Below are 15,791 nucleotides of genomic sequence, written 5' to 3'. Positions count from 1 at the left end.
GCAACAAACTGTTGCCTCATCAGGAAAGAGGGGAAGGAGAGGGAAAGACGAAAGGATGTGGGTTTTAAGGGAGAGGGTAAGGAGTCATTCCAATCCTGGGAGCGGAAAGACTTACCTTATGGGGAAAAAAGGACAGGTATACACTCGCACACACGCACATATCCATATAATATTAAATATGTCTGCTTGTGCCTGTATGTGTGGATGGATATGTGTGTGTGTGCGAGTGTATACCTGTCCTTTTTTCCCCCTAAGGTAAGTCTTTCCGCTCCCGGGATTGGAATGACTCCTTACCCTCTCCCTTAAAACCCACATCCTTTCGTCTTTCCCTCTCCTTCCCTCTTTCCTGATGAGGCAACAGTTTGTTGCGAAAGCTTGAATTTTGTGTGTATATTTGTGTTTGTTTGTGTGTCTATCGACCTGCCAGCGCTTTTGTTTGGTAAGTCTCATCATCTTTCTTTTTAGATATATTTTTTCCACGTGGAATGTTTCCCTCTGTTATATATATATATATATATATATATATATATATATATATATATATATATATATATATATATATATATATATATATATATTATTACACATTTCTTGCTACAATTTTCAGCACTTATCATATATTTTTATATCCAGTTTTTTCCAGGTGTGATGGTATTGAGTTTCTGAATCACGTTCCAGAGGGTTGACGCAGGCTTTTATTTGAAAACACAGAAAACGGAGAAGATTGTAATCAGTTCATAATGACAGCTGTTGAAGAAAGGATGCTTGGCAGCCGGTAGTACAACTTCTTTTTCTGTTTGTTGTTTCATTCTAATTCCCTTGGATGTGTCCGTAAATAGTTCACTCTGATGTTTAGTAAGTAGTTACCAACCCAAACCACTGTTTCAGTGCTGCCCATGCTAATCAGTATTGTTATGGTATATTGTCTCCATGCATGTGAGTGTTTTATTGACACATTTTTGTGTGCCTTGAGTAAGTTTGTAGTTTTCATTTCTGACTGTTTCCTTATAACCATATGAAATATATAGCATATTTCTATAACTAAGATTTTTCTGAAGAGACTTTTTTCTTGATTTAGAAGTGAATACCAGTAGGTTGCATTTTACCATAAAGGTGCAATTTTTTTCCTTTTATAACTACATTGAAAGGTATAAATATTAACTGAATAAATTAGAAATCATTGTTTTCAATTATAATTTTAGGATGAACCGTCAAGGCAGTGTATATGACCTGGAAGTAGACCTCAGTTTGAAAATGGCTAATTATGAAGCTACAGTCCGGCAGTTAGACACATACTATGGAATAGGTAAATTTGGAATTTTGTCTTTGTTTTAGTGTGCAGTTATTATCTTTTTCTTCTTCTTCTTCTTCTTCTTCTTCTTCTTCTTCTTCTTCTTTTTAAGTTAGCCATGCTATTTACTTGTGTCTACCAAATGCACTGGTATTGCATTGTACACTTTTCGTGTACTCTCAGTTAATTACATATTATTATCTTTTATTTATTTATTTCATCTTCTGTTGATCTCGGATTGTGAGCACATCACAGGAGATGTGGAATGAGTCAGACACAAAGACAGTTATAAAAAAATCATGATTTACATTATTGATCTTTGTTTTCTAAAGAATTGAAAAATACTAGATAAATTACGTGTAGGGTAAGCCTTCTTTAAATATTTACAATAACAGATAGCAGTACTGCAATTTATGTTATAATTTGGAAAAACGCAAAATACATATTCACAAGGAGTACCTGAAGAATCATGAACAGAAGATTTTACAAGATAAGTGTTCAAAGTAGTTAATCACAAAAAATAAAGGTATTTCACATTTGTAAAAGGCAACCATCTGATAAGAAATGAAATAAATAATGTATTACAGTTGAATAAATTATCATAGACAATTATTTAGTTCCTTCCAAATACAAGTCCTTTTTTATGCATCAAACTCTTCTAACGAGTATAAAGTAAATGGACAGATAAAAAAATTTGCTCACCAAGTGGTGGCAGGGGAACACAAACACAAAAGGATTTATCTTTTACAAACTTTCAGAGTCAGTGACTCCTCCTTCTGGCAGAAGAGTTGAAGGGGGAGGAAGAGGGATGAAGAAAAAGGACTGGAGAGGTTTAGGGAAAGGGTACAATTTAGAAAAGTCACACAGAATCCCTGGTCAGGCGAGACTTAATGAACGGGATGAGAAGGAAAAGCTGATCATTGGGGATTGCACCGGACGAGATCTCGTCTCATTGCAGTCAAGACACTTAATATGCATTCACAGGACAAGTGACCTGTAACTGAAAAAAATGTCATGATGATCTCTCTATTGGCAAAAATTTTTGGAATAGTGTCCCATTTGGATCTGCAGCAGGGACCTGCCTAGGGAGAGGTGGCCATGAGAAAAAAATTGAGTAACCAACAAAAGGACAACATTCTGTGAGTTGGAGCATGGGATGTCAGAAGTTTGAATGTGATATGGAAGCTAGAAAATCTGAAAAGGGCAATGCAAATTCTCATTCTAGATATAGTGGGTATCCGTGAAGTGGAACTGGTAAGACAACTGATTTGCTTAGTTGTCTTAGTTGGGTGTGTCACTGATGTTCCTCGCATCTTTCTTTGACTGTTCTGATAGTCTTCCCCACGGAAGACGTGCCACATTAGCGTGGAATGTGATACAGACATGGCTTTTAGAGACCTAGATCATGTTTAAAATTACAAAGCATACTTTTATCTTAGTTGAAGGAGAAAAACACACTGTATGCCATGTTTCCACAGGAGTCTAGTGATCTTTCCAGTTATTGGACCAGCATAAGCTAAAACTCATTTATCTACCTTATTCTGGCTTATTATCTGGAAAGACCACTAAGACACCTATGGGAACGTGGCATCCAGTGTATTTTGCACTTCCCCAAATACAATTGTGAAATGCTATAGCTGAGACCAGTATTGTGGTGCAAATGGTAAGGAGTCTATTGAAATAAAGATATCAGAAAACCCAATAAAGAGGGACAGAGGTTTCAATTTAAATAATGCTTAATGCTTAATGCTTAATGTATTAAAATCTTGCTGACTGTCATATCTACCGGAGTTGTAAAACACTGAGAGAATGTGATTGCCACAAAATATGGGTTCAAGCTTTGAATAGCAAAGAGCATCAAAAGGCATATTGGGTGTTGGGAATCAGACTTGGCTATTAATAGCAGTGTGACACCAACAAAAGTTCACAGTCAGGTTAAAGTCAAGGCAGATAGTACAATAACAGCAAAACTTGCAGTGCCTGAAGAATATGGCTGGGGTGGCCGTCGTAATATTGTGCATAAAATGGGAACAACAATTTGGCGGAACACCTGGAATCACACCATGAAATAAAACTTTTTTCTTTTGTGCTTTGTTATTTACATAGTCTTATAAATGAGATACTTTTTCTGTATTAACTACACAGAATTTCTCACTTTACTGTAGTATGATCTCTTAACATCAGCAGCTATTCCTCCTGGTGATGTGTGGATGAAAATATGAAGTTCACTGGAGGACAAATGTTAGAGATTATATTGGATTCACTGTTAATTTTCAATTTTTTTCTTTGTTTAGTGAAACGTCAGCTTCTTCGATACCAGAGTCCAATTACTGGCCTCTTTCCTGTGTTGTCAACTGATGAGAAGGTTGGGAGTGTTAGGGACAGCATATATTGTGCTGCTGCTATCTGGAGTCTTTATCAGTCATACAGGTATTTTGATTCTCTTACACTAAAGTACAAATTGAAGTTTTAGATTGCTCTTTTTTATTGCATCTATTAAGTTTCCAGGCTCATCATGTTTTATCTGTGAACTCTTTGTGCAATTTGATAATACCACTCATTGTAAAATATTATAACTGTTGTGATACACTCTGTGTTGTACAAAATTGTTAAGGCTTTCCTGCCCTCTTGTTGACAAATTACCTGTTGGTATCTGTCTCAGGTTCTTCAGCTGACATTTGTTTGCTGATTTTTCTGATATTTTGACAGCACGAGTGGTTATTTTTGTCAGAAGTTCACCCACCATTGCTGGTTGTGGACTGGAGTCAAGCTCGCAGCCACAGATATATGTACCTAGTGCACCAATGTCCAGGGACTTTTCCGTGGTCATTACTGCTATGGTTCTCCCCTTGTTACCTACAATGGTCATTTGCTGCAGCACTGGAATCCAGGATATGTTCATCTTGAGGCTGTCTTATTTCTTGTTGAAGCTATTATAATGTTTATGTGTTTCCACAGTTTCACTGAACAAGCAGGTGTGATAGCTCTCCTCTACAGCAAGAACTTACACATTGGCGAATTTTACTATGTGGTTGGTCTCACACAGTGCACATTCTGTCATGGGTGATTGCTCCACTTGTCCCAACCTGCAAAGCCTCTCCTGTTCAATGATCCTGGTGTCGATTGATCATCCAGTCAATCCAACTTAACTTTTCCACATTTAGATTGTGTGTAGTATATTCCTGGCATTGCATGTGTCTCCCTCTGCCAATCTGAAACACTCTTTGATCATCTTTGTTGGCTTATAAATATCTTTACACCTTGGTTGCACAATATATGGTCAATTCTGTGTGTCAATCTAGGAATGTATGGCGCAGAGTCCATACCCAACATTTCTTTTTCTGAAGTGTCACTTTGCTAAGTGTTTGATTCTGTGACACTTCCTATGTAACTGGTAGAGTACCCACTGCACCTCAGAACCCTTCCCAGGTGTTGCATCTGGCATCTGAGGTGCTATGGCTCACATATTTGTCTTCCTTGCAGTACAAGCATTTTAATCATGCCTCTTTTCTTGCACAGGTTTCTATCTGTGTGTGTGTTTTAGATACATGCTGTGTTCCAGGTTTCACCATTCCTCCTGACCAGCACATCTAGAAAGGGTAGCTGTTGGTCCTTTCCTGCCTCCATGGTAAAATTTATGTTGGCATGGAGAATGTTCAGATGTCTTAGGAAGTCACCAGGCTGTTCCTCACCACAGGTCGACACAATGAAGGCATCATCAACATATCTGTACCACACCTTAGGTTTACAGGGTGCCAAGTCCAGCACATGTGCTTTGAAATGTTCCGTAAAGAAGTTGGCCACTACTGGACTAAGTGGACTACCGATTGTGATGCCTTCCTGCTGTTCGTAGAAGTTACCATTCCACTTGAAACAGTTCATGGTGAGACATACATGAAAATTTGGTAATGTAATGTGGGGAAAATGGAACTGATATACCATAGAGAATCATTGAGTGGCACTTTGGTAAACAAAGAAACAACATCAAAGCTGACCAGGATGTCGTTTGGTCCAAGTTTTAGTTTCTTCAGCTTCTCAGTGAAATGTCCTGAGTCCTTTCCCACTTGCAGCTGGAGCAGAGAAGCCAAGTATTTCACCAATTTTTATATAAGTGAGCCAGGAGCACTAGCAGTTGGTCTTAATGGAACATTATTCTTTGGATTTTTGGTAATCCACACAGCCGAGGTGGTAGGGCTTCTGTATTACACATTTTGAACCACAGGCAGTGGACTTGGCACCTTGTAAACCAAAGATATAGTACAGGTACTTCTATGATACCTGCATTGTGTGGAACCATGGTGAGGAATAGCTTGGTGACTTCTTAAGACACCTGAACAGTCCTCCTTGCAAACATAAAATTTATCATGGAGGAAGAAAAGGACCAACAGCTACCCTTTCCAGATGCGTTGGTCATAAGGGATTGTGAAAACCTGGAACACAGCATGTGCCCAAAACCAACACACACGGATCGATACCTGCACAAACTGTCAAACTGCCACCTGGGCCAGAAAAGAGTCATCATTAATACACTCGTAATGCAAGAAATTGGTACTCCACCAGTTAAATAAGAAATGTTGTAAAATCAAACACATGGCAAAGAGACATGTTGGAAAAAGAAATGTCAGGTATGGTCTTTCTGCCACACATTCCCAGAGTGACTGACAGAATCAACCACATCTTGTGCCAACATGCCTTAAAGATTGTTGATAAACTGACGAAGAAGATCAAAGAGAGTCTCAGATCAGCAAAGGAGACAAAGGACACACTGCAATGTCAGGAATATACCAAATATCATGTACATAAGGAAAAATCTGTTAGAATTACTGGACAATCGATCAACATCAGGATCACTCAACATAAGCGGCATTGCAGGTTGGGGCAGGTGGAGGAATTGGCCATGGTGGAGTGTGCACTGTATGAGATGGACCACATAGTAAAATTCCCGGACATGCAAGTGATTACTGTAGAAAAGAACTATCAAGCTTGGATGTTCAAAGCTACTATAGAAATACACAAACATGACAATAGCTTCAATAAGAAAGAGAAAGCCTCAAGGCGAATGGATCCTGGACTTTTGTGCAGCAGCAGATGACCATTACAAGTAACAAGGGGAGAACCACAGTGGTAATGACCATGGAAAAACCCTTGGACATTGGTGTGCCAGGTACATATAATCTATGGTGTGAGTTCAACTCCAGTCTGCCACCAGTACTCGTGCTAAAAAAATGTCAGAAAAATCTTCAAACAAATGTTGGCTGGAGAACCTGAGACAGAAGCCAACAGGCAGTCTGTGACACTCTGTGTGTAGTATCATGTTTTTATCCATCCTGTAAGAGGAGTCATCATGTACAATAATTTGTCATTATATCATACTCCTTTGGTGTTGAGTTTCATTGCATACACATATTTAAGGTGACATATTTTGAAACTTTGGGATCGAGCTGCAAAATTCGTAGTACTGTACTCTGATTAAAACTGTTTGTTATATGGCTATAGTGTTGCCACATTGGCTCTCAGCTGTGACTTGATTAAAACTCAGATGACAGGGAGAGGGCTGTCAACATTGACAAATGTGTTTTGCCTGCTGCAGCTGTCAGTTGTTAAATGAGCTGTTAGCAGTTCCCATGCATGTCATCTTCCACATCACTAGTAAGAAACTGCAGGTGAACTGTGCATTGTCATGCCAAAGAAAGAAGTGTCAGTTATTAAGTAATTTTAATGACACTGTAACTTATAAATTTCTCACTTACCTGTATTTTGACTGCATGAGTGATAAACCCTGAATTTTATCAACATCTGCTTTTACAACCACATAATACTCCATAGATCATTGTACAGAGCATAATGGAGGGCACTTTGTACTGTTGTTTGTAATTTTCTTTCATGTTCCACAGACAAATTGAATGAGTGACAAACAAGTGTCTTTTTACGCTGTAATATCTCTTATTTTCTCCTTTTACATGACTAATGTTGTATGAGGTAGAATCATTCTGTAGTCTGTCACAAATTGTGAGTCTCTAAGTTCATCAATAGCAATTTGTGAAAAGATTGTCTTCTCCCTTTCAGTGATCCCCATCGAAACTCATGAAATATTTCCATAAGTGTCTTATACTGGTTGACTCAGATGCTGGTAACAAATCTAGCAGCAACAAATCTAGCAGCACATTTCTGAGTTTAATCAATGTCTTCCTTAAATCAAACATGATGAGGATCCCAAACAGTCAGCGAGTGCTTAAGAATGGTGTGCACAAAACTTCTGAACATGGGACTCTTTACAGATGTACAACAGATTCCCAGAACACTCCCAATAAACTGTAAGTGTGGCCCACCATCCTGTCCCCACCACATCCCCTCCCGTAGACAGCACTGCAGCATCTTCCCCCACCCCCTACTCTGCTATCCTTCCGCCTCCCCACTTCAACTGAGATTCGAGCCTCAGTGGCCGGAGATGACAGTGGCCATATGTGGGTTAGTTGTGCGAGTATGAGTGTGTGTGTGTGTATGTTTCTCTAAATCTGATGAAGGTGATAACTTTCACACTATTAAAAATATGGCAAGAGCAACAATACCACTGAACAAGAGTAGGCTAACTGAGAAAATCAGCAGCTGAAGCTATTGTTTGAATGATGGGCATGCAGTTTAGTAAAGGAATACCTAGATCATGACTACAGCTTGTCTTTTCTGTCGATTTGTTCATTCATTCATCTTACACCATATATCCCGTGTAGATGGGGAAACTTCAAAAATGTGGAACAAGTCAGGATGGGTACATTAACACAAGATAGACAATTCATAGAAACCTAATCTGTAACCTGTATATAATAAACACTCTCTGTCTCGTTTAATGCTATTTGTGTTTATGTCAGCTAAATTTAAGCTAATAAATTAGACAAAAAGTCGATACTTTGAAAAACGGTGCTGCTTCCTGTAGTACAACTTGGAAGCAACTACTTCTTTTGCCAGGAGTTTGCCCTTCTGAATACACAGTCATGGCAGTACATCTCTTTAATTCCCCAACCACCATAATGACAGAGCTTAACTTCACCATATTCCCTATTTGGATTATTCAGGCATTATTGGTCATTGAATGAACTGCTATGCCCACGGTAATTTTTCTAGTTTTCAAACTAGTTTTGTTCAACAATTCATTGGCACCAATAGTCATCATTGTAAAAAACTTGAGGTGTCATCAAACACAGTTACCAGCATATGTTAGCAGATGGATGTTGTTGCTATGAACTAAGATTGTATTGAATGGATGTTGTCATTTTTTAATTTACATTTATTCCAAAAAAACCCATAACTAAAATATAAAAACAAGGCTAACAACTCATCTGAAGGTCAATACAATCTCTGTCAGTATGTTAACATAATCTTGTCAGTTTTTGTTTGACTTTGACTGAGCGACTTTGCTTTGACATGCCCATAACCAGAACTAGCAATCAAACACTCTTCTGAAGGTATAACAGCTTTATTGCTGGTATGTCATCTGCTGACACCCATGCTACTTGGTAGAAGAGAGATATCATATTTTAATCCATTGATCTCTTGCAGAAAACAGAATTGCTTAAAGGGAACTAGTTAACCCATAGTAACACAGTAACAGTTAATAAGCAAGGAGCAAAAATGACTCAGTAAATTCACAAAAACAAGGAATAAAAGGAATACATAGAGTAAGAATGAAAAACATAAAAAAACACAGTATCCCTTGTGGGTGGGTGTGAAACTGCTTTGACACCTGCAGTTCAGTTGGTTACATTATGTGATACTGCGCAACCAACACTATGTGGACACTTAATTCTGCACTAGTGCATGACAACACTCGTGTCAGACACTATATGTAGCCCCTTGGTGGAAGCAAAGTGCTGATGTAGAGGAAACAAGCAGGAAAATGTACACATCATCCAAATGGGTTGACAGCACCAGTGGTTGTCCTGTGGTGGGTGGTTGTGGCAACTGCAGTACTTGTGGCTGGGTATCAGGCTCTGGAAGATTCTGATGTCTTTGAGGGGTTGTGGACAGTAATGCCTCTTGAAATACATATGCAGGTTTGACTATGTTGAGGGAAACGGTCATTGTCTTGTCATTCACCAGATGTTAAGCATATGCATACCTCTTCATAACACATGGTATGGCCAGTGTATGGAGGTTGCAATGGTGGTTTAATGCCATCAGTTTGGATCATGACATGGGAGCAGCTGTCAAGTCATATTCTATACTGCACAAAAAAGCCTTACGGAGGCAGATAGGTACAAGTAGATTATATGGTTGGCTGTAGTACAATATACCAAGTGTTCAATGAAAATTGCAGCAAATTCCCCTTTGAGATACACTCTCACAAAACTCAATGAAAATTTGCCCATGAGCTGAGACAATAAGTGGCACAAAAGCTCATTTACAGGCATTTGTTGATGACCCAGTGGCAAAAATAGACAGCAAGAAAAAAGCACTATGATGAACTTTGTCTTCAGAGGTTCCTCCATAAATGAAAATCAAGTATGTTTCTGCTGTTCTATTTTGGCTTCGCTGCAAAGACGAATGACATTGTATTTTGTAATGTAATCAAGCCAACGAACATTCGGAATCCCACGATACCATAGGGTATCAATATACGAGGGCGGTTCAGAAAGTAACCTCCGATTGGTCACAGTGCGGGTTGTGGGGGGAGTAGCGACGCCATCTGTGCGTTAACGCACTCAACAGGTCAGTCGGCATCAAGCCGTGGTCGAGTGAACGTCGTACCTGCACTAGTTTAGTTTTTGTGGCAGTTTGAAATGTGTGCTGCAATAGAAAACCCCGCCAAATGTGAAGTGCGTGCTGTCATAAGGTTTTTTACAGCCAAAGGATATTCTGCAGCAGCTATTCATCGTGAGCTTTGTGCCGTGTACGGACCAAGAGTTATGAGTGAAGGAGTTGTCCGTGAATGGGTACGTTTATTTAAAAGTGGACGAGAAAACGTTCCTGATGAAGAGAGGAGTGGTAGACCATCATTGGTGACTGATGAACTCGTTCAGACAGTTGATGCAAAAGTTCATGAAAATCGACGTTTCTCAATGTCGGAGTTGTCTACTGGTTTTCCACAGATTTCTAAGACTCTCTTGTACGAGATAGTGACAGCAAGATTGGGTTACCGTAAGTTCTGTGCACGATAAGTGCCCAAAATTCTTACCGACCACCACAAAACTCAAAGAATGGCCTCTGCATTAGACTTTCTGTCACGTTATGAGGATGAAGGAGAACCATTGTTAAACAGAATCGTGACCGGTGACGAAACCTGGATTAAGTACGTGAACCCTGAGACAAAAGAACAATCAAAGATGTGGGCACATTCAAATTCGCCTACCAAACCAAGAAAAGCCTCGCAAGATTTTTCTGCCAGAAAACTGATGGCAACGGTGTTTTGGGATGCCAAAGGGGTGTTGTTGGTTGAATTCATGGAACGTGGTACGACCATTAATCAAGACGTGTACTGTGAAACAATAAAAAAGTTACGACGGGCTATACAGAACAAACGCCGTGGTATGCTGACTTCCGGTATCGTTTTTTTGCACGATAACGCCTGTCGTCACTCTGCTCGCAGAACAACGGCCCTTCTTGAGTCCTTCAAGTGGGACGTTATCAACCATCCACCTTACAGCCCAGACCTGGCGCCAAGTGATTACCACCTCTTCATGCATTTGAAGAAATGGCTTGGGTCACAGCGGTTTGATGACGACGAAGAGCTCAAAGATGCGGTCACAGGCTGGCTCCAGGCACAAGTGGGTGATTTTTATGCAGAAGGAATTTCAAAGCTTGTGAAGAGATACGATAAGTGCCTCAATCGCTATGGAGACTATGTAGAAAAATAGTGCAAAGATGTAGTTGTAAGATGTATATATTAAAATATTTTTATTTAACTTGGTGTATTTTTTTAAATCAACCCGAGGTTACTTTCTGAATGGCCCTCGTACTTATAAAAAACTGTGTTCATAGAAATCAATTATTTCAAGGTTAACTATATCTTGAAGCATATAACAAGGTGGTGTGCCGTGATGGGAAGTTTTCAAATGTCATATCTGTGCGATATGGTCCCACATATGATGTAAGAATTCTGGCTGGTCTTGTGTAGACGTATGCAGAACAACAGCATCAGTGAATTCACCTGGAGTCTCTTCATAGACTAGCCTCATAGCTGAAGAATCAATGTCAGGTTCATATGTGGTTTGCCAGCCGAGGAGGACAATAGGACAAGCCAATGTCCAAGTTGTGTCATGGCGCATGAGCACTGCCTTCAGGGAGCAAGGCCAGTGCTCAATCATGCCATTGCCAGCAGAATGGTAACTAGTAATCTTGTGGCAGGCATACCCACAAAATTTGGCAAGTTGTCTGAATAAGCATGACTTAAATTGCCAACCGCAACTAATAGTAATATGCAGAAGGCAAACAAATCTCGCTAACCAAGATGACACAAATGTAGAGGCCAATTTTTCACTGCTAATGTTGTCGATGACCACTGCCTCTGCTCACAGGGTGAAATAAATCTATCAAGGTCAATAAATAGTGTTGACCATTTGATGGAGGGAGTGGTCCTATAACATCAATATGAACATGTGTAAAATGCATGGTTCGGCACTTGCACATGGCAAGAAACCATACACCGTTGACATTTTAGACATGTTCATGCCCATCTTTGACAGTCTTTTTTTCCATCCCAGCCACTTGAAACTTTGAGACATCAGCCTAAAGGTGGGATGGTCTCCTGGGTGGCACATGTTGTGAATGCTGTCGTAAACTTGTCTGCTGATGGAAGAAATAGGTGAGGTCTTCCTCAGGAGATATCACAGTACAGCCTGGCATCTTTTTCCACAATGTCAGTGAGTTGCAATCGTTCGGAGCTCTTCATCATTTTTTTGCGCTCGAGCCAGTGTAGAGAAATCAGTAGGCCCCATCATGCTGCTGATGTGCAAAAGACAGTCAGCTACTATTTATCAAGACTAAAAAATGCTTGATGTCAGTCCTGAATTGTGCTATAAATTCAAGATGGTTATATTTATGAGGAAAGCAGTTGATAGTGTTCCATTTACCTGAATAGGTCATCAGTTTGTGATCCATGAAGATTGTAAATATTCATGCCTCAATCTGTGGTAGAAAGAATGTAACTGTCTCATGTACAACCAGCAACTCACAGTCATTGGCATTGCACTTCCTCTGAGATTTGGACAGTTTGTGAGAGAAATACACCAATGGTTGCCATGAGCCCTCTGACTATTGTTGTAGTGCCACACCGATAGCCATCTTGTTGCATCCACTTCCAACACTAGGGGAGCATTGGGTTTGGGATGTGCAAGGAATACTGTGTCAGCCATGCTCTGTTTCGCATTCTCAAATGTGAAGCACATAGCCTCGGTCCACTGCACTGAGGAACTACCGTTCACTTTACGTCCTGCTGGTGCCACAGTCAATCGTTCCTGCCATTTTGCGTCACGAGATAGGCGACAATGATAAAAGTTCAGCATGCCTAGGAACCGCCACAGTTTCTTGGTTGCGGGTGGCCTAGGGAGCTGAAGAACTGCTTCGATATTCTCTGTTAAAGATAGAGAGCCCACAGATGAAATTCTGTGTCCAAAGAAAGTAACATCACGTTGCCTGAAAACACAATTAGCAATGTTCAACATGACTCTGTAATGCTCCAGACACTTCCTGCAGGTGTTGTCAATGTTGCTCGGGATGGCTGAGAACACGAGCACATCATCCAGGTTTGCAAAGCAGAACAGAAGGACTTGAAGGACAGAATCAGTAAACCTCTGCCATGTCTTTGCTGCCTTCCGTAATCCAAATGTTGTATTCATGCTTTCAAATAGCCCAAATGGCATTGTAGTTCCAGTCTTTGGGGTATGTTCTTTTGCTTCTGGTATCAGGATATAGGCTGTTGCACAGTCCAATACAATGAATATCATTGTACCGTGTAATACCTAACTGTAATCCATTAGCAGTGGCACAGGATAACAGTCAGGCACTGTTCTCGCATCAAGCGCATGATGGTCTCCACAGGAGCATCAGGCCACATCTTTCTTAGGCACCAGGTGTAAGGTGGAGGCCCACGGATTGCTTGGCTGTCTGATGATGCCCTCTCATAGCACAGTGTCAAACTCTGTTTTAGCAATAGCGAGGTGGTCCGGTGGAAACGTCTAGGTTTGCTTGACACTGGTGTTCCATCCATCGTTTCGATATGGTGCACTTTACTGTGTGGTATTTGCTTAGGTGCTTCTGGTGATCTGGTGAAATCAGAAACAGACTTAGTAAAGAAGTGCACTTACCCTCTTGTGCCTGTATCAGCTTCACATTGTGGATGGCTGTGCTGCAATGAAACCCAGTGGTAGTTAACCCAGTAATGCTGCCAACCAATTGGGTGTTGACTATGTCTGGCAAGAGGTTGTAATGTTCCAAGAGATCTGTGCCGATTGTAGCGTCGGTGATATTTGTGACAGTAAAATCCCAGATGAATGGATGATGTAATCCTAAATTTAAGTCCTTACTCTGGATGCCCTAAGTTGCAATAGTTTAATTTTTGGCAGCCAATAGACAGAAGGCAGTTTGTGGCCTGCAGCAATGTCTCTGAGACCACGGTGAGATACTCAGGTCCGAAACAGTGTCCACCAGAAAATTCAGGGCAGCGCTTCTGTCACTAATGAACAGGCAATGGGGGGTTGCACGCATGACCAACTGCCACCAGCATTTGGGTGAAAGCACAGTACCTACATTTTTGTATCTGCTTACTGAATCATTAGTGATACTAACAACAGGCTGCTCACCCTGAGATGACTTATCGTGCTAGCAGACGGGCTCCTTCAACATCTTTGGTAGCGCCCAGTATTGTTTCCTGCACCAACCTGTGTGCATTACATTTCCACCTTTGCCAAGAGTGAGCTATAATTGGTATGTGCAAATGTTGCCGAGACTGTCGTACTGCTGCACTCTGCCATGACTGCACTAATCTGGGCTGGGCTGATGGCTTCCTGTATTTGGTCTGCAAGTTCTGCCATGGCATCATATTACATGTTCATTTGAGATACCACTATTGCCCTTACCTGAGTGTGCAATACATTGTCCGGCACTGTGACTGATCCATCTTGCTGTGCAGACACCATAGATGTTGCCATGGCTTATGATCTCCAATATCCTCTTACATAAGAACTTGGTATATTCTATACTCCTGTGAGCCAGTGACACTCTGTTTAAATTGTGCCTTGAGATTCTCATAGGAATTTGCCCCTGGGGGCACAGTGATGACGTCTTGCACCTCAGCTGCGGAGTAGTGATCCAGTTGGCTTACTCCGAGGCCAAACTTTGTTGTGTCGACTGTGATTCTGGTGAACAGAATCACAGGACGGGTTATTGGGCCAAAACTGAGACAAGTAGACTGCTAATCTTGACACTGTTGGTTCTTCCAACATCATGTAGACTTGATACAAATCAGTTGCAGTTCAGTTCCTTGCAGTTCTGGATCACATTGGGGTCACCACTTGTCAGTTTCAGCTTGAATTCCACTGACTGACTTTGATGTGCTCGTAACTGTAACAAGCAATCAAACACTCATCTGGACATGTGAGAGCTTTATTGTGGTTACGTTGTCTACCAACATTCTTACTAATCAGCAGAAGAGAGATATTATACTTAAATGCGCTGATCCCTTGCAGGGAACAGAACTGTTTCTTAAAGAGAAGTTACATGTTAGGGAACCTGTTCATAAAACAGATAAGTTTATTGCATTTGAAATATGGATCTTTCTTCTATAAAAATTGTCCGGTATCTCTCCTCACCACTTTGCCAGATCTTGCCATGCTTCTTTCTGCTCAAACTTTGCACCTTCTCTGAGACCATTTTTACCTTTCTGAAGGTGGAATCAATTTAGAGAAATGTCGTCCACTGAGTCTATCCACAGGTGAACTGTTTTGAGTGGAAATTGATTCAACCAGACAACCAGTGTTCACCAAAGTGTCTGCCAGTTCAGTAATGAACTCAACTAGATGTTTGTTAGTCAGCTTCAACTTTTTGTATAAAACATTCAAATTTATGGCCATCATCATGAAACTGTGAGAAAAAACTTTCTTACACCACTTCATTTGTTTCCTCTCAGACGGGTAGTATGCCATTACCTGGCCACTGTGGTCCACTACAGCCCTGTTTTTATTGTAATCCAAAATACAGTCAGGTTTCATCTTCTCTGTAATTTCTAACTTTATTCTGACATCGTCATTAGATGCTGTTGTTTTCTGTTTCATTGTCAAAATAAATACAACCCTAGTGTCTTTCCATTTTGCAGGCAGCAAATTGTCTTGTTTGCAAAACAAAAGTTCATTTTCTGTCAGTCTCTGGGCTACGTGATCTTTAGCTAGTCCTTTTTTCACTACTGTACCTACTGCCTTAGTTGTGTTTTTCCACAGATGATCGAGTGTAAAATTGATTCATGTGTAGAATATGGCATTTACCATAGTAACATTCATGCCGTCTGTTTACGCAT

At 40.5% G+C, this 15,791-nt stretch overlaps 1 protein-coding gene across 5 annotated transcripts in view; it reads left to right on the top strand.

The window, feature by feature from the left end:
• Positions 1 to 15,791, top strand: part of LOC126263736 (probable phosphorylase b kinase regulatory subunit beta) — a 195,025-nt gene that overhangs the window by 25,575 nt on the left and 153,659 nt on the right. For 3 of the 5 annotated variants that reach the window (XM_049960911.1, XM_049960910.1, XM_049960913.1), the window contains exons 2-4: positions 634 to 775; positions 1,203 to 1,306; positions 3,586 to 3,721. In XM_049960911.1, coding sequence (XP_049816868.1) covers positions 741 to 775; positions 1,203 to 1,306; positions 3,586 to 3,721 — 275 coding nt within the window. In that variant the 5' untranslated portion in view covers positions 634 to 740. The remainder of the gene's footprint in view (positions 1 to 633; positions 776 to 1,202; positions 1,307 to 3,585; positions 3,722 to 15,791) is intronic. The other 2 variants (XM_049960912.1, XM_049960909.1) reach the window with 2 other exon arrangements.

Source organism: Schistocerca nitens, chromosome 6 (genome assembly GCF_023898315.1).
Source record: "Schistocerca nitens isolate TAMUIC-IGC-003100 chromosome 6, iqSchNite1.1, whole genome shotgun sequence".
In the NCBI taxonomy this organism is placed as follows: domain Eukaryota; kingdom Metazoa; phylum Arthropoda; class Insecta; order Orthoptera; family Acrididae; genus Schistocerca; species Schistocerca nitens.
Note: the sequence above shows the minus strand (reverse complement) of the source record. Positions and strands in the feature narration are given on the sequence as shown.